Source organism: Gadus macrocephalus, chromosome 3 (assembly GCF_031168955.1).
Source record: "Gadus macrocephalus chromosome 3, ASM3116895v1".
NCBI lineage: Eukaryota > Metazoa > Chordata > Actinopteri > Gadiformes > Gadidae > Gadus > Gadus macrocephalus.
The window spans coordinates 17150234-17173730 of NC_082384.1; the positions used below are offsets into that span (position 1 = coordinate 17150234).

Consider the following 23497-nt stretch of genomic DNA (forward strand, 5'->3'; position numbering starts at 1 on the left):
AATCCAAGCGCCAACCAAGAAAAACATTAACGCAATGGCAGTGTACATCTCTAAATTACCTTTTCAATTTAATATGATTGTTGATCAGCGTCGTTTAAAAGATAGTTATGGAAAAGTTAAGCCCATTCCTCAAAGTAACGAGGATAAATACATCACAGCATTACAAGTCATGCTTCCAACGCCAGTTTTAAGTAGCATGCCTCTACCTAAATGCATGTTACACATGTTATCCATGTGTACGTCGGCTATCTATGCTATACCTTTCGAATTGATTAGATCCACTACTATAACATATTAAACAGTTTGTGTATAACTCAGTCCGGTCTTCCAAGCAGATGAAAAGTCAGGGTACCAAGTTCCTCCACAATGTGTTGTGGAGTAAAACATAAATAAACTAAATGTACTAAGTGTTTTAAGTAATGTATTTTATATCGACATACATTGACCTTTGCTACAATAAGAACGTAGGGTCTTGAGAAGTAATGATAAGTTCACTTTATAGACTATCTTAGCTTGTCCACAGGCTTTAGAATAGTGTAGCCCGCTGGCTAAAGCTAACTGATGCTACACTCGGCCCACGATCCGTCCGATATTAGTGCATTGTAGTTCGGATTTTGCGTTCAGGTGATTTGTTGTTTATTTTGCTTACCTTGGAAACTTGGAAACGAAGAAACAAACTCGTTTGCATGCGTCTATTTTTCACTCCAATTGTAAATGATGAAATCTTCCGAGTCCTGCTGTGTCCAATGCTAAAGCCTGCGATGCTATCTCCGCTTTTTTCCAATCTGGTTTCCCACCAACACAACAACTCTGTGGCTAAGCGAAGGTAGCTAGCGCTAGCATTGCTAACATGCTAACACGGAGAAGGCAATTAGCTAGCCGGTTGGCTATCCCCTGTCGTTAGTACAATGCATTTAACGATAGCAACCAATATTTGCGTGAGCCAGCTAGCGAAACACGGCGACAGCAGTGGGTCTGTCACGCTGACGACTGGCCAGATCTACGAGTTCACTAAATTCCTTCAGTAACAGTGATCTACATCCGACTGTGAGAGGAGGCTACATCCAAGACTGAAAATGTGCTTTGCCTTTCATCGCCTCTTCAAGAACTGCCGGGATAGTTGGACCGATTTCTTTCCAACGACTCGTAAATGTGTCGCGAAGTGATGATGTGGATTTCTGTCCACCATGTGGCGCTGAAATATGATGTCTTTGTACATAGTACTTGAAATGTGCCTGGATGGGAGACGGCTGTGAAGTCACCTTTCACAAAATGAAAACATTTGTTTAATTGGCAGGCTTTAATTCATATAGGATGGGGGGGGGGGGTCTATGCTTTCCACCTGGATCTCATTAAAAGCATCCATATTCTATATAAATATTATAATAAACGTGTTTGTTTGACATTATGTAGGCCTATTAGTCTGTTGCTTTTCCAGGGTGATTTTTTGAGGGGGAATTACTGCCTGGATTTCCCATGATTTGACATACACAAAGAAATGTCCCCACGTGGATATATATACAATTCGTTTTTTTATCAAACGATCTAAACCCATCTGCTAGTGAGTATCTTGCATTGTTAGTTAAATGGTTATAAAAAAAAATAACAAATCGTTATATATTTATTTATTTATTTATTAATATTTCCAGACATTAAACAATAGATGTATGTCTCATGTCTCATCGGGGCGTATCTTTGAAGATAAAGAGTTAAAAGTTCGGCCAACAAACTCGGCTCCGACATTTTAAATATGCAAATGTATTTTTGTACGTTACATTGTGTTGTTGAAATCTGGCCAATCTAACATTTCTGACATCAATTATATTAGTTTCAATGCAACAAATTACGACTTCGTGCAGTCTTTCTCCTCTTTAGTTTTTTTGTTTTGTTTTTCAATCCAATCCATCATGGATTAATGTGGTTCTCAGTCTCACCAACATACAAACCAGTTGAGCCAGAATGAAGCACTGTTTGGAAAATTCTAGATTTACATATTGCCTACGCATTGTAAAAGATACCACCATTTTTATGTATTTGTTTTTTGTTTACCAATCATTACATTTATTAATTATTATCCATTACAATAATCAATTCTAGTCATAGTTTATTGGATAAAACAATCTGTGATGCAGAAAATAGAAGATTAAGACTTACTTAAAGTCAGACTTCTTCCAAACTAATAGTATCATACGCAGACGTCACATGTGCAGTTCCATGTAATTAGCATGGACAGCCAAATACAAAAAGGCAACGGACACATAGAAAACAATAAATAAACATGGAACAGACAAACAAGTACAAAAAATCATAAAAGGCATTATTATGTGGTCTAGTTATTTGCATATTCAAGGTATTGACTGAAATAGGTATTGGTGATATATATAGGTAACAGTGGGTCCTTGCTTGAAAAGAGAATGTTTTTCGGTAAATACATTTCCAGGGAGGGATGGTGTCAGCAGTATTTATTTTCGTTAGGCTATAGAGAAGAAACACAAGAAGAAAGAGATTGAATACAAATCGTCGTAAATGATAATGCTTCCAAATCATTTGTTGGTGAAAACAGCCTCAACATTTGTATTTCTTTCAGAATACCGTAAAATAGAAAATGATGAACAAATGAAGAGCTGACCATTATGATTTGATTCAGAGACTCACTGTCCTGGAAAAATAAATAGCTGCTAAGTTACCAAATAGAGTAGGCCTACTCTTCTCTATCCAAATATCTAGGTAGGTGGCACATTTTAACCTGGACATGTGCAGCTTTGCAAATAAACCCTGGGAAAAAAAACAGTGTGTGACTGATACAGGTCCTCAGTGGGCCGAGTGGACCTTGAACCTCCCCAGTATAAACAGACACACACACACACACACACACACACACACACACACACACACACACACACACACACACACACACACACACACACACACACACACACACACACACACACACACACACACACACAATGCAGACACAAGCACACCCACGCACACACTTTCTCATCTGTTGTCATCCATGACGATCATTACACCAAAATGCCAGGCATCTGTGATGTAACTTGAGACAGATGTTAGGATGTTTTTATTTTAGCTCCTTTATTGTACTAATTAGTACTGACAAGGAGATTAGATTACACCAGGAACACATGCGACAAAACAATATGGTGAATGAAAGAACTTTGTTTGCTGGTAACAAGTGATTTCACAAGATCAATGGTGCTGGGCCTCATTGACCAATGAACCTTGCCTGGCTCTCAACGTGTCTACACAAATTGCCATCTCAATACATGCTATTATTATTGACTTTTCCATTGGGTTAATTATCTGTTAGCATCGGCATGAACATTTGACGTATGCTTACTATGTATGTTTGTTCTCCAACTGGCTAGGCAATCTTAAATTATTTACTTATAAACACAACTTAAAAGCGTAATTATCATCTGATTTTAAAGGCTAACTAAATTGTATCACATATATATTTACTTCCTTCAAACATTGAAATTAATTATTTCTTCATTAATTTTAAAGTACAAGTTCAATTTGGCATGAACTGCTAGGGCTCACAGCATAATCTTTAACAAATTGTGCAATAGCGACCTCTGCTGTATAATGTCAGTCTCGCGTCTCGTATTTAGTGACAGTATTTGCATATTGTTTCACTTTGCTGGGGCCGTAGCCAGGGTTTTAAAACTTTTGCTCAGCTCGTGCACGCACCACCAGGTGTCACACAGAGTATCAAAAGTCTAACCCTGAATTAAGCATGCACTCATCTCTGAGAAGTTCTCAACCGCATATTTTTTATACTTAGTATCCAATTTTATTTTTAGTTCTAAAAAACTACTGAGGTTCAGGTATTGGTGACCTCATAGCTGTCTTTGATTTAAAGAATCATACCATTATTCTCGACCCATTGGTCCATGTCCTCCATCTCGAGCTCCAGCACGGAGGGGATGTCATCGTCAAACATAGGCCTGGAGATCAGAAAACACGGTTTGAACACACAAGAATCTTCCAAGTGAAAAGGACTAAATAAAGATTATAATCTTGTCTAGTCTGCATTATTAGGGTTATTTCATGAATGGTTACATCAGGATATTTAAATAGCTTTAATAATTTTATTTTCTCAACATCCCCACTACTTTGAAGTGGCAGTCATTTTAGTGGTTAGATAAATTCACGGTGATGAACAATCTTTGAGGATTAATGGATGGGGGAATTACCATATTACCATAGATAGATTAAAGGTTGGGTATGGAATTCTCTTTTTTGGCCATTTTTGCAAAATTACTTGAAATACTTATCATAACCCACTTACAGCCACTGAGTTAGAAGTACTGACATGAAAATTAAACAAGTCAATCATCTGTGGAACGGACAGGGCTCGAAAAACTCCAGCCAATGATTTCCAGAACCACAGAGTGGCATTGGACCGTAAGTACGTCAATCAAACGGTCATACTGCACTCCCCCTCCCCCGCTCCCCGCACGTGACCCCTTCGTGCACGTACTCAAAGCTCGTGACCCAGAGCAAGCTTCTGTTTGTTGTTATCCTGTAGTAGCTACTGGAGCTAGCTAACTAGCTAATCCACATTTGGACCTAGCACTAGAAGACAACCCTAAACTCCAACCAAGCTAGCCTGGCTCGCTCTCGTGCATCTGTGTTCGCGTTCGTGCATGATTGCGCGTCCATGTACTTGGAATGGGTAGAGTCAGAGTCCGCGTTGAAGGAGAGGGGGTAGGACCATTTGAGTTGTGTATTTTCAAAATCTAATGGTGTTTCGCAAATCCCATACCCAACCTTTAACTAAGCTTATTTTCAAACATGGAAAACATAAAAAAGGCATTTCGGCAAGCCATCATCTAGTGCTAGGCCCATTTGTTGACATTAAAACAGCTCTGTATCCACACTCCAAGATTTAGGTCATTTCTTCCAGATTACTTGCAGATATTGTTTTAAGAACCTTCCTTGTATTGGGCATTTTTGGATTATTTAGAAATTGAAACATATGATGTAAGATTTAAAGGTTGTCAAATTAGACAAAATTGGCTTGATAGTAAACATGTGATCTGCCCTTGAAGTAGAAATACCCATATAAAAAAGAAATAGACATTTCTTGAACATATGGGCCATATTATCATTCCGAGATATCACTTTCAACTTTACAGACATTGTCTTTTTCAAAATGTATGATAATTGCATGGTCTTATTGTAGTGTGTCTTTCAAATTAGAAGACGAGGAGCCGAGGTGAATAAAGAAGGCTACAGCTACTGGAAGGAAGACAAAGTGGACTAAAACAGGTATGGACAAGAATGTGAGTCAAACCAAAATGACTAAGTGGTTCACTGGAATACTACTGACATCAACAATGTTTCAGTGACGTTTTGTGCATTCAACCGTGTTACCCTTGAGGCCTAAAAAGAGATTGCACAAATTGCACTAAAATAACAAACCAAAAAATAATAAAAAAGCAGCTTAGTTTTTACACAAAGCAATCGAGAGTTCTGTGCTTACATTGGTACCTTCTCTGTGCTGCTTGCTTGCATATATGAATCATTTGGTTTATCTATGGAAACAATGAGATACGTCAAAGATAAGACAAACTTTGAACAAAAGAACAGTGCAAATCAAACAAGAAAAGATGAAATGCAATAAAAGCTGGAATTCACACTATATATATTATATACACATATATATATGTGTGTGTATATGTACATATATGTGTGTGTGTGTGTATATATATATGTATATATATTATATATATATATACACACATACACAAAAATGTACAAAATAGGTCTAATAGAATAAACCAAAAGAAAAAGATGTATTTACATGATCAACAGAAAATCTGCGTAAAAGAGCCACTCCTGTACTCGATGGTGTGCAAAACAGATTAAAAAGCCGGAGTCCAAATGTATGTGAATATAAGTAACTATTAAAAACTAAAATATAGAAGAGCCTTAAACTACAGTTGCGACTGTGTAGGAGGGAGTGAGTCGGGTGGTGCAGTGGTGAAAGAGGACAGACATCTAGATGTGTAGGAGAGCGTTGGTCGGGTGGTGTAGTGGTGAAAGAGGACAGATACCTAGCTGTATAGGAGAGAGTGAGTCGGGTGGTGTAGTGGTGAAAGAGGACAGATACCTAGCTGTATAGGAGAGAGTGAGTCGGGTGGTGTAGTGGTGAAAGAGGACAGATACCTAGCTGTATAGGAGAGAGTGAGTCGGGTGGTGTAGTGGTGAAAGAGGACAGATACCTAGCTGTATAGGAGAGAGTGAGTCGGGTGGTGCAGTGGTGAAAGAGGACAGACATCTAGATGTGTAGGAGGAAGTGGGCCAGGTGGTGGTTGAGGTTAATATACCTGATGTGGTCATCTTCTGATTCCACTTGCGGCTCATGGCGATGCCACACACAATCATGCCTATGATGACCACCACCAGCACCACGGGGACCAGGATGATGGTGAAGCTAAGACCCTCCTCCAGGGGTTCAGCGGCGTCACTGCTGTTAAAAATATCTAGATCCTCTTACCAACAATAACATAAAGGACGCATGAATTAAAATACAACACATTCAAAAATGGAAACCACGACTATCATCATAATAATATTAAACTTTCTCATCAAAAACCTACTCACAATAATCATATAGTTGATGTTAATAATGTGCTTAATTTAAGCATATTCTATCTTTTTTTGATATTACCTTTACTTAATAAGGTTAGTCCCATCAAGGTTGAAAGGCCATCATAATGATGATGATGATGATCATCATCCTCATAATTAACATTTGTTTATTTTATTGCTAACATTTCTCAAGAAATCGATCAACAACCAAGTTATATCACCCAGCCACAGAATATACAAAACATACTACATTTATAAATCGGAACAGGACAAAAACACCAGAGCCTGATCCATTTCCAGGGAAATCCTTCTTGGCAAATGTTTGACATGAACTAACCTGGTATCCACGTGTCATTCGTTTGGTCTTGAGATGATTCAGTTATCATAGGACCTGGACGTCCCACAAACACAGATAATCACAGTTCATTCCGTAAAACCAACTTTCAGAGGTCTCGGCAGATCAAAACAAATTATTACATACCGTATATATTACAACAACCAACGAACAGCGACATCTTACCTTGGTCATCCTCTGATTCACCGCTTGCCGGGAAGGATTGGTCGGTAGTGGTGACCTCTTCCTCTTCGCCTTCAGAGGGACCGAGGTAATCATCAAACTGACCTGACATTGCCAACAAAGGATCAATATTCCCTTTCAATTATTTTATACGATTTCCACATCTTGAAAAATGAATCACTTTATGAACAGCCTTCCCGGAAAAGACTAAATGTAGTCAGTAGTGAAGGAAGAAAGAAACAAAGGCCTTCATAAAGGAAAAAGTAACACTTTTTCCTAATATAATAACACATTCTAAACCAATTGGAAGATGATCCCTGTAGCTCACCGGTAAATTAGCATGTAGGACACAACAATGTAGTCTACATTATTGAGTGCAGAGACTTTTAAGTGATTGTTTAATATTATGAAATATTTACTTTTGGATAATGGATAGTTCATTCATGATAAACCCATCAAATGAAATGTCAGTATTACTTTCTAGCAGTTGTACCACTAATATAACAGGAATTAATCTGATCACAAGTCATGCACACTTCCAATAAGAACAATTTTAGAACAATTTTAAAACAATAAGGTTTTCAGATGTTTTGTCGTCTATCACACCGCATTTATCAGAACCCAATGACTTCAACACAGGAAAAGGGTGACAGGAAACATTTCACAAGAGGATACATGTTCTCGTAGGTCTATGATATTTCCCATTTTTCAAACACATTCTTAATGTAAATTGTAGTCCTTTCTTAATTTTACTCAACCTTAGATTAAACAATACACAGGAACATATCATTCAACTAAACATGAACTGAACACAAAAATTGGAGAGCATGGAGACTTGCTCTAGGAACTTTGGTAAGACTATGGGAAAGTTTGATCAGGAGTACGTAGTCAAATAATCATTCCATCCTTACCTGTTCCGGCCAGACTGGCCAGTAACAGCAACAGTAGCACAGGTCTCATCTCCCTGGGACCTCGCCTTACATAAGCAGCGGTAAAAGCAGACATGGTGCCATTGTGTGTCTACGTTTCTCTCCACTGTCATGGCCTCATACTTCCTGATTTGCTTTGACTCACCTAAACGAGAGATAGAAAAAGGAAAAAAACACCACCACTAAAGAGGCACACACCCACAGTCAGATAACTCCCTCGGATGTGATGCAATGTACCAGGCTGTGTGCTTGTAGCCACAGGTCTGGTGGCTCCTGGGCCTGGGCCACTGTAGAATCACATTCCTCCTTTTTTGGTATGTGGCCTCATAGTGCATGCCGGAGCTGTGTAAACTGAGGGAAAGGAAGAACAGTTGCCTTTAGTCAGCGACTTCAACTAATGAGGCCACTTGGATGTCTTTAATAAAAGGCATATTGCAAATACCAGCTATTTTAATTAGTGCCAATTTGAAGCTTAACGTTAGTTGTCAGTTGTTATATATACTTTTTTGGGGAGGCTATCAGTTCAACCTTGACAATCTTTGTCATTATCAAATTACAATCAGATAATGGCATGGGACCGATTACGTCACTTTCCATTTGTAACGCTGTGGCCGACAGACGGCAAGAAATAATCTTGCAACCCAACAAGCCGTGACAAGTTTCAACATGCTGTCAAGCGAAAAAGGCTTTCTAAATAAATATTCACACACACATTTATGTGAGTTGAAGTCGATGTTAACTTCAATCCGAGAAATAACAGTACGAATCATGGAAAATCAAGAAAAAAGTTGACAATACAGATGCAACAATGACCTTACAAAGGAATTTTCATTGGCACATGCTAGAATGTAAACGCAAAATACCAACAAAAAACATGCACAATAACCAAATATTTTAGCAGCTCTTTAAATTAACCAATTTGCACACCAGTCTCTCGCGGAGTTAATCTACAGGTAGGCCTCTAATAAAGTTAGCCCAACGGAACTAACAGATCTGCATTTATGGTCTTGAGAATGAGTCGGACCCAGTTTAACGACGGACAGAGCCACTTCCGTCTAACATATCAACACCGGAGTAACGTGTTGTCATCAACCACGCTTGGGACTGTTGAAATGGTATGGTAACAACAATATATTCAAACAACCTTGACTGAAATAGATTATATTATATTATTATTATATTATAATAATTATCAAATGAGTATCAAATAAATAAAGATGGTTTTTTTTCCAGCCGAAAGCACAGAAGAAGGGCAAGGCTCCTGAAAAAGTTGTCCATCCGTTCAGTAGGAAAGCTGCATATCTTGCAAGAGAAGAGATACGCCTGGATAAAAAAGAGAGGTTGGTACTGGTAGCGTTATTTTTTTTGCCAGATCTCCCGAACATTGAGAGCACTTTCAGACGTTGTCATTTTCTAGACGTATGCCTAAACGTTCAAGGTATACGATTCGTTTTTTGATAACCCATTAACTAAGGAAATCTTAAAGATTAAATGTTAAGTGATTTAGCTAATTTAGTCAGTATATAAATGTGTAAAGGGAAGACGAGGATGATCCTATTTTATGAAAGGGATAATCTGTAAAACAAACGATGAGTTTGAAATGACAAATAATACAAAGATAGTAAAGAGTACTAAGTACTAAACATAAATCCAAACACATAAGCACAAGGACAAACACGCACACACTCACACACCCACGCACACTCCAACAATGCTCCCCAAAGCTAGCCCCCCCCCCCTCAGCCAGTATTACAGTGTACAATCAAATACATTAGCATTAAATACATTTGCTTGCATGCACAAGTAAAGTATACAGTACATATTTGTACCCAGATACACACATATACAGTATAGTGGACAAAAGGAAAGCAGGTGTGAGTAGAATGAGTCTAGAGAGAAAAGGTAAGATGGATCAGAAACAAGAGCAGGATGTTTTATAATGCATAACTAAAGATGATTTGAAGATAAGGAAAGAAGTGATAGACCTAAGTGAGGAGGGAAGGTTGTTCCAATCTGATGGAGCTTTGAATTTGAATGCCCGACAAGCGACCAATTTCTTTGCTGATTCTAGGTTTAACTAGAAACAGGTGGTCCATGAACCACGTAGGCACATGGACCACCACATAGGGATTAAGAGTTGGTTTGAATATGAAGGGAAATTGAAATAAATACATTTGAAGGTAAGTATTAACCAATGGAATTGCCTTCTGGACTTAGGGGCAGGCCTGTTCAGGGACTCATACGTTAGGCAGTGATAGGTTCTATAAGGATACCTGAGCACAAATCTACAAAGACTATTATATAACACATTAAGAGGACGGCGATTTGTTTCAAAGGTGTTACAATAGATAACATCAGCATAGCCCAATATTGGGAACATTAATTGCATTATAATTCTTTTCCGGACCTCTTGTGAGTCAACAGAACGATAAAGTGATTTCAGACAACCAAATATTTTCTTGGTGATTGAATTAATGAGGTTTAAAGAATAGCTGAGAATCAAGCCAGAGGCCTAGATATTTCAATTCTTACATTTTTTCTACTGTTCCATCAAGAAGACTAATAGACCTTAACAAAGGATTAGGTTGAGTGCAAAACAACATACTATGTGATTTTTTTTCTTATTCAACAGAAGTTTATTTGAAGAGAACCATATTTGAACCAGATCTAAATACTGAATGTGGTTAAGGTACAGTCCATTGCTAAGGTTGTACTTTTGACAAGGCATGCTGAGAGTTTTTGTTATGTTTTATAGACAAAAACACGAGAAAGCAGGGCGGCTGAACAGTATTGGTGAGTTCTTTTAATCCCACATACACCAAATATTGAACTAAATGACACTGGCTTCCATTGAGTAATGTGTTTGCTTGTGTCCTGTCCATGTAACTATACAGGGGAAAAACTGTTATGGTTCCAGGGACAGTTGGAGGCTGACAAGGCGACGTTCTCAAAAACAGATGCTTGTGACATTATTGAAAGGTAAAAGGATCCTGACTGTAATCGTACCATGTAAAATGAAGCACTGAGGTGTAAGTAACCTAACAAGCCATCCCTTGGCATAGCTAAAATGACTGCTTATACCAAAGTAATGCTTTCTTATAACTGTATCGCACATTTCTACATTCTACTATTTCATTTGCTCAGTTACCTGCACAGATTTGACTCTGAGCTGGAACAGATAGAGCTGGTGAATGGAATAAAAGGTCGCCAGGGTAGACTCCATGGAGCCAGAGAAACAACCATCAAACAGACAGTAGAGCGTGAGCGGGCAATGTACGAGAGCAATGGATTCGGTGAGTTGGGGCTCTTGTATATTTCTATGCTTCCTCCCTTGGTCTCTTCGATGGACTGGATTGATTTGAAACAGTATTTTGTGAGATCAAAATATCTTGACCATGCTAACTTGCTGCCTACCAAGAGGTCCGTCCGTGCCAACAACCAATGCTAATAGTGGAGCTAGGTCACGGGTAGCTTATACTTGGCCCAACTATAATGGGGCAGTTAAACGATTGGGGTTTGAAGCTAACCATAATAAACTCTACCTTTTCAATAATAAATGATGGCTTTGATCTCCAAAGGACACGGATTTCCAATCAGTCAAGTTTAAATAGTTCATTGTTCTGGTTGTGAATGTTAAATGACAGATCTTTTCCCTTCTCTCTACAGAGATCCCAGATATCATCAATGCAAAGAATTTGAAGACATTCAGGTTGGAGCCCAAAGTTGATATTAACAAACATACAGTGAATCAGTTATGTCTTAGTCTGTTTAAGTCTAGACATTCTCCCAAAGGCTACTTAGAATGATCTTGACATTGTTCCCTTTTGGAAACTATCAAAATAACCATTAACCATTTTCAACCTTAAAAGGAGGGCAGCCAATCTTCAGCAAGTGTTTACTTTCTATAAACGCATATCTTAGACCCAGAGGTTTGACTTCTCGTGATTTACTTCACTGATTTGACTCAATATTCTGTATTGTTTTAAGAGCGTGGACCGGGGACCTGAAAAAGCTTCCTAACATCAAGCTGCGACAGGTTTCTAGTAAAGACAAATTGAAGGAAGATGAGAAGGCTGAAGATGGAGAGGAAGACGACGCACACTGCCAGGAGGATGAGGACGCTGCTACTATGTCAGACTCAGACTGAGCTCTGTGGCAAAAACAGGACAAGCAGCCCTTTGAACCTGCCTTTTTACCGTGGTATCGTAATGCACCAAGTGGTGTACTAGTCGGCTTTTAAGGACTTCGGGTCGACACTATTCTGCCACCTTTCCAATGTTCTCCAGCAGATGGCGCCCAAGAATCATCCCAACATGTGAGCAGATAGAGCCGTCTCCCTTTCGGCCATTTCGCTTATTAACTTCACTCAGCCATAAAACAGAATCTATTATTGTTTATTGCAGATGTTTGCATAAATAATATTTTCATACCCAATTAGAAATAGAAAATACATTTCTTTGACACAGAAAGTGGATCTGTCATTATTAATGATCGAGTTAAATTTTTTTCACAATGAATCGCAATACATAAGTTGCCTAAATAAGTTGCATCAATTACAACAGAGGCTGTTATTCTTCAGATAGGAAACACCGGGGATAAGAACTGGAAACGTACAATTGGTAACATTAAATATATGGCCTGGAATACTGAAACTGAATGTCACTGACTGGCTACATTTCATCGTTACATCTATATAAAATAGTTGAGTTACAACTGGGGATCTCCAGTTTAACATCAGTACTTCTATACTTGCACTGCAGTAGTGTTAAACCAACCGACTCCCCATTTCCTAAATGGTCTGCCTGTACCTCCATTCCTGTGCTTCCTTCAGCTGTACTCTTCCTCTTGTTGGTGACTCAGTCAGAAGGTCAGGATTAGCATGAAGGAACATGTCCGCCACACCCAATTAGACCCAAACCACGCCTTTTCTCTTTAAATCAACCACCCTCCGGAGGGCAGGGCTATTTCAGTCACTCTTTGGACTACAGGGTTTGGAACGGGGAGGAGCCTCAGACAGGCGCAACTGCGGCCTCCACCGATTGGTCAGAGTCCATCTGCTCCTCCGGGACTTGCGCAGGGGAGGGTCCGACTGGGACCACCACAGTGTCCCCCGTCGGCTTGACCCGGGGCTTAGGGTCCCGACGGGGATGCAGGCCCTTCTCGGGGCAGTTCTGCACCGTGATGATGCGGTTGAAGGCCTTTAGGCGGCGCCAGAGCTGCAGGTAGACCCCACCCTGGATGTGCATGAAGAATAGGCCACTTATTATGCCCATCCCCACCACCGTCACCTTGGTCCAGAAAGGCCACTCCATCACACCTGAGAAGGGCATCAAACACACAAGCGAACTAAATGGTTGCGTGTCCCCCAGTAGAGTACGCCAATGGCGATGTTATTTATTGTGTTTTATTTGACACCTAAACCCTCTAGTCTTCGCTTACCCTCTGCTGAGTAGTACTTCAAGAGAGCCAATCTCCACAATTGGTCTGCAATAGAGAGCAAGGTGGAGTTCTGGTTATTGCTTAATCTCTGGAATATCATTTTACAAAGCACAAGTAACAAAGAATTTTGTGGGATACAAATAAGGGTGAATCACAATACAGGCTTAGTGCAATGAGGAGGTGCTATCCCACCCAACCAAACAAACACAGAAATATGGCGAGGAAAGCAGAACCCCAGATCATAAGGGTCTCTAAAGGTTTGTTTCACATTAAAATTCATCATTTGTTATTTGTTTTTGGTCAATTTCAAAATGAATGATTGAACATTTTCCAAAATTCTAAATCAGTCAATTACAAATCAAACTGGCCTGGTTGGATATATAGAAAAAAGGAAATCAAAAAGGAAAATGGAAATGAGTAGCAACGTTGTTGGGTTTGGCCGTTACAATCGGAGATGTTGTTTGGGATATGTACAGCACACGTGGCGTTATATTATAATTGTCAGAGAGGCTTAACCCTCCATCGGACGTGGACATTAACATCCACTGCTGCCCAGACAGAGCTCCACACACAACGTGGCGTTATACTATACGTCTCTAAGACGCCTTAGACGCCCTCTCTCGTACGCTGACCAACAGGAGCTTTCTGGTAATATGCTGCCCCCTATTTTGTGGAGGACTAATTCCGTATGTGTTTGGTACAGCCATGTGGGACCAGTGCAGTACCGACCCTCCTTGCCCAGGCGGAAGTCCTCAGCGGTCCTCTTACACAGGACGTATGCGGACCAGGTCACACACGATAGGGACAGGAGGTGAAAGACCACCGAACACAGGATCTTCCTCCACTCCCCCTTGGTCATGTGGAGCCTCTCCCACTGGGGTAGGGGGACACAAGAAAAGAGAGGCAGAAGGGAGAACCTCAGAAACAAAGGACATGCAGAGGGAGGAGCGAATCGGTCCTTTACCGATTATTTACCTGTACCACTAGTTCTAATTCAAGTGTGTAGTAGAATCCCAAATTTGCCGTCTAAAGTTGATCTGATCTTGGTCGTCGTTTACACGCGAGTGTTTAACTGTGATTTTTTCCGTTGGAGGGGTGTGTGTGTGTGTGTGTGTGTGTGTGTGTGTGTACCTTGAACAGGGGTTTGAGCTCCGTTTCCATGATGAAGTCATACTTGCAGAGTTCACAGCAGCGCGTGTCTGAGGACTTGATCCACTGGTTGAGGCACGCCCGGTGGACGAACCGCAGGCTTCCCGTGCACCAGCACGGCGTGATCAGCGGGTACTCCTCCTCACCCTCGCAGTGGCAGATTCTGTACAACAATCAGTCAATTCAATGACTTGAATCATTTCAGCGATTAAATCATGCATTATGAAACATAAACACACTCACACACACACCTGCAAACCTCCGCGTCAGAGTCTTCAGAGCAGACCGTTTGCCCCGTGTCACCGTTGGCCCCGCAGTGTTTGGTCCCCGTGGGAACGGCCGAGTCCCCGCCCCCCGCCCCCTGCTCCTGGTAGGTTCCTTGGTAGGTCATCTGCTCCTCCTCCCCAGCCAATGAGGAGCTGCCGCCGGGGCTGGGGGCCCCTGGAGGACCCCCGCTGCTGCGCCGCTTCTCCGGGCCCGCCTCGCACTCCGGCGGCTTCCGGGTCTCCTCCCCACCGCCCCCGCCCTCATGGGAACCCATCGTCTGGAGCTCCATGGGGGCCTCTTTGTCTGCCCCCGGCTTGCCCCCTGGCCTCACCCGAGGCCCGGGCGGCCTGTCCCTGCCGCCCCCGCTGCGCCGCTGGCCCCTGCGGGCCCTCTCCTTGCTCCAGCTGCGGTCTTCGCGGCCCCCGGCCTCGTCCTCCGAGGTGGTGTCTGACGGCGGGCCCTTCGGCCTGGGAGCCGGGAGCTCCTTGCGGACCCTGGTCCCCGCTGGCTCCTCCCCCCTCTCCTTCTCCCTCTCGCGGGGGTCCGGGCTCGGGCTGCCCTCCTGGGCCGGGGCCCCCTGCCCCTCGGCCGGGGCGTCCACGGGGCCACCGGCGGGGTCGCTGACCTCCTTCTTGCGTCGATGGCGGCGCTTCACCGTCTTCTTCTGCTGCGTACTCTGGGAGGCGGTCGTCGCGCCAACCGGGCGGGGCGGCTTGCTTAAGCTGGCTTTGATGGTGACAGCGGCGCTCGCCTCCAAGGGTGCTCGTGGGCCAGAACTGGCACACACACACACACACACACACACACACACACACACACACACACACACACACACACACACACACACACACACACACACACACACACACACACACACACACACACACACACAGGTTATGACAGGAAGATAGGAAATGGACCATCATAAATGGAGGAGACAATCACTGTGACTTAGGACCTATCCAGAGGTGGGATGGGGGTCTGACCTGCCTATGTCCTGAGGGGAGGGGGGTATGGCCGATGTCTTCAATGCTGTACCCAATGCAGCTGTAGAGCCCTTCACCTGAAAACACCAGCAGTTTTGTGAGTACATAATAATCATACAACAAACTCACTATTGTAAAAAATAATTATATATATATATATATATATATATATATATATAATAATAATATATAATTAGCGTTATCCCAGAATGCATTATTCAAGTCTCAAGGGTCTAGGGGTTTCGAAAAGAGATGTTGAAGACAGAGGTCGGTTATGAGCATCCATCTGTCATAAATATAAATGTCTGTCATCAATTAAATCAACAACAGCAGGAGGCTTCTGTATTGGCTACCTTGGGGATGCTGCTGGATCGACTTTCTGAACTTGCCTTCCTGGCCTTTGCTCCCTGGAGGAAGACAAATCAGACAGTGAAATCATACGCTGATTAAATCAGAGTAGTACAAATATTAAGAGTAAGGGTTAGACACTTCTGGGACCTCCCTAACATGAAAATGGACCCCTTTCTGGATATCTTTATTTGACGTAGGCCTGCATACATCAAAAGAGGTTCGTCAGAATGATCCATAGTGGCAAATAGAATAAGCAATACCAATCAAATGACAGCACACATTTCATTTGACATCAGGCATAAACATCCACACTGTTATCCAACTTGAATGCACATCCCAGTTGCCAGGTCAATGAGTTGCGACATGTTACCCAAGCCCTCGTGATGTAACAGGACGGTCCACGTGTCCCGGGTCCTGACTACGGCCAGGTCAGGCCCGCTGATCCTCTTACCCCGGCTGCAACGCCGGGCATTTACAGTCACATTAAATCCGGAACCTTCCAGAACGTTTGCTGTCCAAACTCAACCGACAGAGACCTTAACTGTTGACGGTTGGTCGACATGTAAACATTCTCATGTCCGATAAATTGTTATTGCTTGGAACAAAAATATTATATGATTTTAAGTGTTGTGTCAATAGGACCAATCCATGCATTATGGCTGTTGTTTAATAAAAATGTTATATATAATATAACATTATTTCGGCTCATTATCTTTCAAAGTCAAATGTTTTGCAAGTGACTGTAGCAAGTAATGCTCTATGCTACTTTAACTGTATTCTCAAAACAAGTGTGCAATCAGATGTTGCGGCACCAATTCACGAAACCACAAATACAGTTTCACTTCCTCGTTCAAGCTCAGAGTATTTATCAGTGAGTAGAATCCAATTGACATATTGATAGACAGCTTCATGCGTTCATCTATGGGCAGGTTTGATGAAGTTGATCTAAACATTAAGAAAAGGTAAAAAAAAGTGACTGAGGATAAAAATGCTTAGGCTATAGATTAACAATCCTTAAATCAATGCTAGTCTCGCAGGGCCAACCTTCGATGCAAGGCAAATAACAGAAGAGGCCAAGACCACGTTCATGCTACTGGAAAAATACTCACACCCTGTCCACACCTTTGTATTGTGTGTTTGAAGGGATAAACACTGCAGGCATTATTGCCCCATGGACTGTAGAAAATAGTTTGGCCCAAATCCCTACTCTGGAATGGACCCGCTCAGAAGGCCTGAGTCCTCTGTGTCTCAATCAGGTTCACCTGTCCCAATTAGTTAATTGCGTTTAGCTGTGTATTTCAATCAGGCTATTCCCTTCCTTCTTTAGTATTGGTTCCGTTTCTGTTCTTTATAGATGTGTGCAAACAGTAAGGATGATTCTGTGCAGTAGTGTAGTTAAAACATTTAAGGGGGGGGGGGGCGGAATAAGCAAAAGGCGGGGGGACATTTTGAGAATAAAACACTACAAACACACATATATATATGTCTCACCGCACTCCAATTCCAAATATAAACGTAATGTTATTCAATAAGGCTCTCAGACATTCTTGATTTCTTTTCAAATATTTGGTTAGTTGCATCACTACCTCACCGCTAGTTCCTACTTTAATAATATCCCTGAGTCAACACACATATGCATGATTTACTCTTCTGTCCTGTTTTTTTGTGTGGAGAATTGGTGTATTTTGGGGATAAAAGAGATCCACCCAGTGCTGCAGAACAAAGAGCTGCCACTGTTGGAGGCTCTGTTGCATCTGTGAGTTATGTCCTAGTGTTTCTTTCAAAATAAAGGTCCTCTGCTTCTTCCATGTTTTAATTCAGGTGAGAGGACAAATGCACAGGTTTAAAATATTGTGTGTCACCCCCAAAAATCCAAACCTATGTGTCTGCCGAGTGTTAAGAGAGTTCCCTGTTGTACAGTATAACGAGACTATCTGGTCATTCCCCGTACATTTGGACTACTTATTGCCAAAATTGCAGTATATTGTTATTTAGTCCAAAGCTTTCTATACATTAAAGACGTCATCCTGAATTCATGACAACAACGTCACAACGTCACTTCCTTCTGTTAAAAGTATGTCTGCTGCCACGTCCTTGGCAGCATGAATGGGTTTTTTGTCGGCCCGGATCACCCAAGACCCATCTTTGGTTGTCCCATCAAGTGTTACTTCCTTAAGCTGCTCCAGTGCCAATGAATGGTTGAAATATTGCCTGGATGTACAAATCAATTGATATAATATATTAAAAGTATAGAACTAAAAAGTAACCAAAGCCATGAAAAGACCTTCAAAGAGATACTGAGTTGTTTCTGTCTCTATGACTGAAAGTAAAATGGTGGATCCCCTGTAGCTGATGATTAAGATAACTAACATCTCTCTCTCTCTCTCTCTCTCTCTCTCTCTCTCTCTCTCTCTCTCTCTCTCTCTCTCTCTCTCTCTCTCTCTCTCTCTCTCTCTCTCTCTCTCTCTCTCTCTCTCTCTCTCTCTCTCTCTCTCTCTCTCTCTCTCTCTCTCTCTCTCTCTCTCTCTCTCTCTCTCTCTCTCTCTCTCTCTCTCTCTCTCTCTCTCTCTCTCTCTCTCTCTCTCTCTCTCTCTCTCTCTCTCTCTCTCTCTCTCTCTCTCTACATAACCAACCTAAACACCCTGAAGTCCCAGTGCAACCCTTTTCAAAGAAATAGATTAACTCCCCAAGAACGGTTACGTAACCTGCAGAACACTACTCCCAGGAAAAAAACACTTTAAACAACTTCTAAACAGCCATTGTCTGTGTATTTCTAATATCTCAGGAATAATATATAAAAAAATACAATAAATCCCACCTCAAGCTTGTCCTTGGAGCGAGGGCTGCTCTTTGGGTCCCGGACTGGAGCCACAACAATCTGGTGGACCGGCATGATGTTGTATCCCAGCAACACTCCTGATGTCCTTAGCACGGCATTCCCAGCGTCCTGTACCCTTTAACCACCGGCACCACCATCACCCAGTGTGTAAAATGGCTCTGCTCCCATCCGAAGGAGTGAACCAGATGGATCTTATGGTCTTGCTCTCTCGCCGTCAGGTCACCACGGTTACGGAAAGACAGACCTGGAGAAGGCTGGGCGTAAGGTCACCATGAGAGAGACTGAGGCTTGGTAGTCAGGGGCAACCAGGTGAATACTGTAAGGGGGGAGGAGCCAGAGTTGTCGTGTTTGCATGGCAATAAGCATGCGGTTGCATGAGGATTAGGCCTAACTCTAACCCCAATCCCACAACTACTTTGTGATAGTGCTAATAGGATTTGGCTGAGCGCGTAGTGCACAGTGTGTGTATGTTTTGTGTTTGTGTGTGTGTGTAGGTGCGTTCCTGAGATAGAGCTTGACCATTGGTCAAAAGGGTGGATCCAATGAAAGGCCATTGGCTCTCTGTTGTCAAACAGGCAAAGCAGTGATGGAGTACGTCCATCAGACCCCAGTAGAGCTTCACTTAATTTATTCTGATGAAATAGAGAAACAGGAGAAGAAGAAATATCTTTTCTCGACCCCTTGACTATCATGCAATTACTTGCATGATACTTGCACATTTTGAGTTGTAACTTCGTTGTAGTTACTTATTGCAAGTAGCTCCGGCGAAAACGGTCATAAATTAAATTAATGAACTTGATTATATGACTAATGTGTGTGTGTGTGTGTGGGGGGGGGGGGGGTGTGTGTGTGGGTGTGAAAAGGGAGGGAGATAGAGAATGAAAGTGTGTGCGTGTGTGTGCGTGTGTGTGTGCGTGTTTGTGTGTGTGCCTAAGTGCATGGGGGTGGACTTTGAAAGTTACATGGCTCTTGACCTGAAAAACTTGTGACTCAATCTCAAATGCGAGTGTATGCACATGGATATATTTTTTGTCATTGCTGTTCAATTGCTGTATTTTTTATGTCCGGTAAGTCTTTGTGTGTTATAAAACTACACAGTTATATTTTCCTCCTCAAGTGTTTAGTGTGGTTTTTATTTATGATTTTATGGTTTGTTCATCCATCTTGTAAAAATCTTGGCATTCAGTCTGTGGAAACAAAGGAAGAATTTCATTGCACAACTGAGAACGTCTCATTTGTGCATATGACAATAAACACTTTGAATTGGAAATTCAGCCATTTTAACATTGGACTAAATTACCCATTACCCAAAGTCTATGTATAAGGTTTAGATGTAAATTGCTTTATCGCTTTTGAGGTTCATAATTAAAAAAACAAGGAAGTTACAGACACATTAAGCCATAAAGTGACCAAAAGCGATCAGGTCAGGGGCGATTCTAGGGTCAGAGCTTTAGGGGTGCTGAGCTCCCAATGAGCCCCATGGCCACCACCCACGCTTTTTTCCATACAAAAACAAAAAATATGTCAAAAAAGAACTCTATAATTTTAATACTGGTTCAACTAACTCCAAAATCCATATATTTTTTTTTTTAGCCCTTTCCAGAACACCAGCTTTATTGTGACAGTTCACACAGACAGCCCCCTGTAACAAACACAAAGGGCCCTATCTTGCATCCGGCGCAAGTGACTTAGTCACTGGCGCATGTGTCGTTGCTAGTTTACAACTGGCGCAGAGCGTTCTTTCCCACCACCGCCACTCGCCGGTAAATTAGGGAATGATCTTGCGCCCCAAGGGGCGGTTCGGCGAAAGGAGGAGGCGTGTTCTGGCGCAAACGGTATTTTGCAGTTTCTGAATACAATTGTGCCACAGACCAGGAAATACCTGGTTTAAAGTCAGTGGCGCGTTGTTCAGATGCTATTTTAAGGGCGCATGCATACATGCGCATGCGATGCATACGGATTGCCTGTGCACCTCGCGCATACACTTTGGTTCTCTCATCTACCTAGCTGGACATTCTTGGTAAATTATTTGGGAAAGAACAGCTGATGCAGCGGTAATAAGTTGTACTTTTAAATCAATGCATCTGCAAACACCGTACAGCAAACACATATTTTCTTGACACAGACATCGTGTAGGCCTACATGCCCATAACTTTTAGGATTGATGAGTATTTGATCGTGAAAAACGTTTTACCGCGAGTGAGTGTTAAAAAGAATGAATGAATGCGCATATTATTTGGCAATAAACTGAGCCATTTGCAGTTTGAAATTCATGTGCATCTGTCTTATCGGAGACTGCAGACGCGCTGTCAAAATAATAAATGACAATAAATGACAATGACAAAATAATAAATGACACTTGCGCCGCGGCGCAAGTGTCATTTATCAGCCTGTAAAATAGCGATAGCGCCGTAGAACCGCCCACAAAGCTACTTGCGCTTTGCGCTTCCCACTTGCGTTTCAGACCGTTAAAATAGGGCCCAAAACCTGCTTCACTCAGCTGGTTTTCCTGACCGTTAACTCCATGTGCCTCCTTTTGTATCAACCGTCATCCGATTAGATTAGATTAGATTCAACTTTATTGTCATTGAACAAAGTACAAGGTAGTTGGACAACAAATCTTCTGTAAATTATTTACGAATGGCCATCTCTATTCTACTTGGTTTCACACCTATCTGAACTTTCATAAACCAATATAAATCCTCAATAATTAATAATAAAACAAGCATCAAGAGCAAAAAAAAGACAAACCCAAAAAATCTAGATTATTTATCCAGGTCTTGAAAATACTTAGAAATTAAAGATATAAAAAAAGAAAGAGAGGGACATTTTTGATAGTACTTCCCCTGAATCCCCATTTGGCTATTCCATGTATGCAGGTTATACACTCTACTTAGGGAGATTAATCTATGTCGCCGCACTTTGAGGGTGGCAAACCTGTCAATGACCCTTTGGTGTTCAATTCTTGGAGTCTGCTTTGGCCTGTGGTCCTCCTGAGCCATGTTTGGAGCTGACGCAAGGCACTAAAAGACCGCTCACATGTACAGCTGCTAACTGGTATTGTCAAGGCAACCTGCATAACAGCTTTCAGTGAAGGCAACATTTCAGAATCTAGGAGTTTATACACTGCTAGCATGTCCTGAACTGTACCTGCCTCACTCTTGCGCTTTCTCCTTCTCCATCTTTCTCTCTTTCCCTTGACACTGACAATCATACACAAATATATTGTAGGCACAAACAGATAATTGAAATAAGTGGAGGGATTACGCTTTAGTCTAGCAATAGTTGACTACAAGACTAATTAATCACATGACCTCTCACCTGTAGCCCTCCTTGCACTCGTCGCCGTTTTCTGTCCTGCAATCGGTCTTCTTCAGACCTTAGTGATTTTATGACAACGTACAGTAACTATGAAAACATTCACGTTGGTCCGTTGGCAGTGCGTAAAACTGTTTTTTTTGTCATTTGATTCAAAAGTGTGATATTCAGGGCTCTTACGGTATGGGGAAGTTCTGCAGGAGAGCGAGACACCACCATCTCCTAATTTGCAGCATGTTTTCCGAAGGCAACACAAGGTCAATCAAAGTAGCTGTGGGTAACAAATGGACACAAAGAATGAATAAATGAATGTATTTCATTACATTTATTTTGATCATTATCAACACAGAATTCCAATATCAAAATGGAATGCACGATGCAAAGAGTAAGGCCATGCATTAAATGTTGATATTCAAATCCTGTTATTATGCCTTATCGTACTCTAATTCAAGTGAATGATTTATTGATTACCTTCTTTATTTCTCTCAGACATACTCTAGGGTAGAAACACACACAAATATAGCGCATTAGTAACTGTTTTTATAAACCTGGATATGAAATATGATTTTTTTTTAAGCATTGCAGTGAACCTACCGGCCAGAGAAAATAAGGACACAGACGGTCCGTCAGACAGACAGACAGTCAGTCAGTCAGACAGACAGACCATCAGTCAGTCAGACACAGACAGACAGACAGGAGTTCTTAAAATAACTGTTGGTTTCGTAATGTGTGTGTTATGTGGTGCAATGTCGTGGTGCAGTGTGCAGGCAAATCTGGAGGGGAAAAGCAAAATTTAAATCAGGTTTCAATGTTTCACGAAACATATCTTACCAATGTGGTTTGGAGAATATTACCATGATAAGCAAAATATTGGAGTTTATTTAATTGTCCTCATATGTGGACGCCATGCACAAGGGCATGGCGTTAAAAAAAGCTGAAAAACACTGCCTAAATGCTATTTTTCAAACGACCTCACGACATAAACATGAGGTCTATGCATGTTACTTCCACAAACATTTTAATGATCAACTTGTTGGTCTATCCATACATTAGTTTATAATGTACACGAACAGAGAGC

General features: G+C 41.6%; 4 protein-coding genes and 2 long non-coding RNA genes across 6 annotated transcripts in view; 2 read left to right on the forward strand and 4 right to left on the reverse strand.

The window, feature by feature from the left end:
• The window catches only part of fbxw7 (F-box and WD repeat domain containing 7), an 86182-nt gene extending 84932 nt beyond the window's left edge, over positions 1-1250 (reverse strand). The window contains exon 1 of the mRNA XM_060047662.1: positions 650-1250. The gene's annotated coding sequence lies outside the window, so the exon portion shown is untranslated. The remainder of the gene's footprint in view (positions 1-649) is intronic.
• Positions 1251-2089: 839 nt separating this feature from the next.
• On the reverse strand, positions 2090-8235 carry tmem154 (transmembrane protein 154). The gene is made up of 7 exons (XM_060047675.1): positions 8053-8235; positions 7145-7246; positions 6962-7015; positions 6360-6524; positions 5513-5564; positions 3895-3971; positions 2090-2476 (listed from the first exon to the last, which is right to left on the reverse strand). Exons 1-7 carry the CDS (start codon positions 8144-8146, stop codon positions 2472-2474), a joined length of 549 nt encoding a protein of 182 aa, XP_059903658.1. The 5' UTR covers positions 8147-8235; the 3' UTR covers positions 2090-2471.
• LOC132454369 (uncharacterized) lies at positions 3931-5403 on the forward strand. Its single transcript, XR_009524922.1, has 2 exons — positions 3931-4734; positions 5230-5403. It is a non-coding gene; the product is annotated as an uncharacterized LOC132454369 (long non-coding RNA).
• Positions 8236-8579: 344 nt separating the features above from the next.
• Positions 8580-12539, forward strand: tma16 (translation machinery associated 16 homolog). Its single transcript, XM_060047672.1, has 7 exons — positions 8580-9185; positions 9304-9410; positions 10826-10863; positions 10965-11049; positions 11215-11363; positions 11737-11779; positions 12058-12539. The coding sequence occupies exons 1-7, from the start codon at positions 9072-9074 to the stop codon at positions 12215-12217; spliced, it is 696 nt and encodes a 231-aa protein (XP_059903655.1). The 5' UTR covers positions 8580-9071; the 3' UTR covers positions 12218-12539.
• Positions 12449-19550, reverse strand: marchf1 (membrane-associated ring finger (C3HC4) 1). The gene is made up of 8 exons (XM_060047666.1): positions 19081-19550; positions 16265-16318; positions 15912-15988; positions 14910-15701; positions 14641-14821; positions 14239-14383; positions 13510-13554; positions 12449-13387 (listed from the first exon to the last, which is right to left on the reverse strand). Exons 1-8 carry the CDS (start codon positions 19153-19155, stop codon positions 13080-13082), a joined length of 1677 nt encoding a protein of 558 aa, XP_059903649.1. The 5' UTR covers positions 19156-19550; the 3' UTR covers positions 12449-13079.
• Positions 19551-22404: 2854 nt separating this feature from the next.
• Positions 22405-23405, reverse strand: LOC132454367 (uncharacterized). The gene is made up of 3 exons (XR_009524920.1): positions 22891-23405; positions 22600-22690; positions 22405-22480 (listed from the first exon to the last, which is right to left on the reverse strand). It is a non-coding gene; the product is annotated as an uncharacterized LOC132454367 (long non-coding RNA).
• Between the last annotated feature and the right edge of the window lie 92 nt (positions 23406-23497).

What these genes read in the sequence shown, in the direction of transcription:
- tmem154 (XM_060047675.1), bottom strand. Translation starts at nt 8,146, where the DNA reads ATGTCTGCTTTTACCGCTGCTTATGTAAGGCGAGGTCCCAGGGAGATG. An exon ending in TCAGAAGATGACCACATCAG is followed by an intron (nt 5,565 to 6,359) that starts GTATATTAACCT and finishes TTGTTTCCATAG; the next exon opens with ATAAACCAAATGATTCATAT. An exon ending in AGCACAGAGAAGGTACCAAT is followed by an intron (nt 3,972 to 5,512) that starts GTAAGCACAGAA and finishes TCTGATCTCCAG; the next exon opens with GCCTATGTTTGACGATGACA.
- tma16 (XM_060047672.1), top strand. Translation starts at nt 9,072, where the DNA reads ATGGTCTTGAGAATGAGTCGGACCCAGTTTAACGACGGACAGAGCCAC. An exon ending in AGGGCGGCTGAACAGTATTG is followed by an intron (nt 10,864 to 10,964) that starts GTGAGTTCTTTT and finishes GTAACTATACAG; the next exon opens with GGGAAAAACTGTTATGGTTC. An exon ending in GCTTGTGACATTATTGAAAG is followed by an intron (nt 11,050 to 11,214) that starts GTAAAAGGATCC and finishes TCATTTGCTCAG; the next exon opens with TTACCTGCACAGATTTGACT.
- marchf1 (XM_060047666.1), bottom strand. Translation starts at nt 19,155, where the DNA reads ATGCCGGTCCACCAGATTGTTGTGGCTCCAGTCCGGGACCCAAAGAGC. An exon ending in GATCCAGCAGCATCCCCAAG is followed by an intron (nt 15,989 to 16,264) that starts GTAGCCAATACA and finishes TGGTGTTTTCAG; the next exon opens with GTGAAGGGCTCTACAGCTGC. An exon ending in CTTCCGCCTGGGCAAGGAGG is followed by an intron (nt 13,555 to 14,238) that starts GTCGGTACTGCA and finishes TCTCTATTGCAG; the next exon opens with ACCAATTGTGGAGATTGGCT.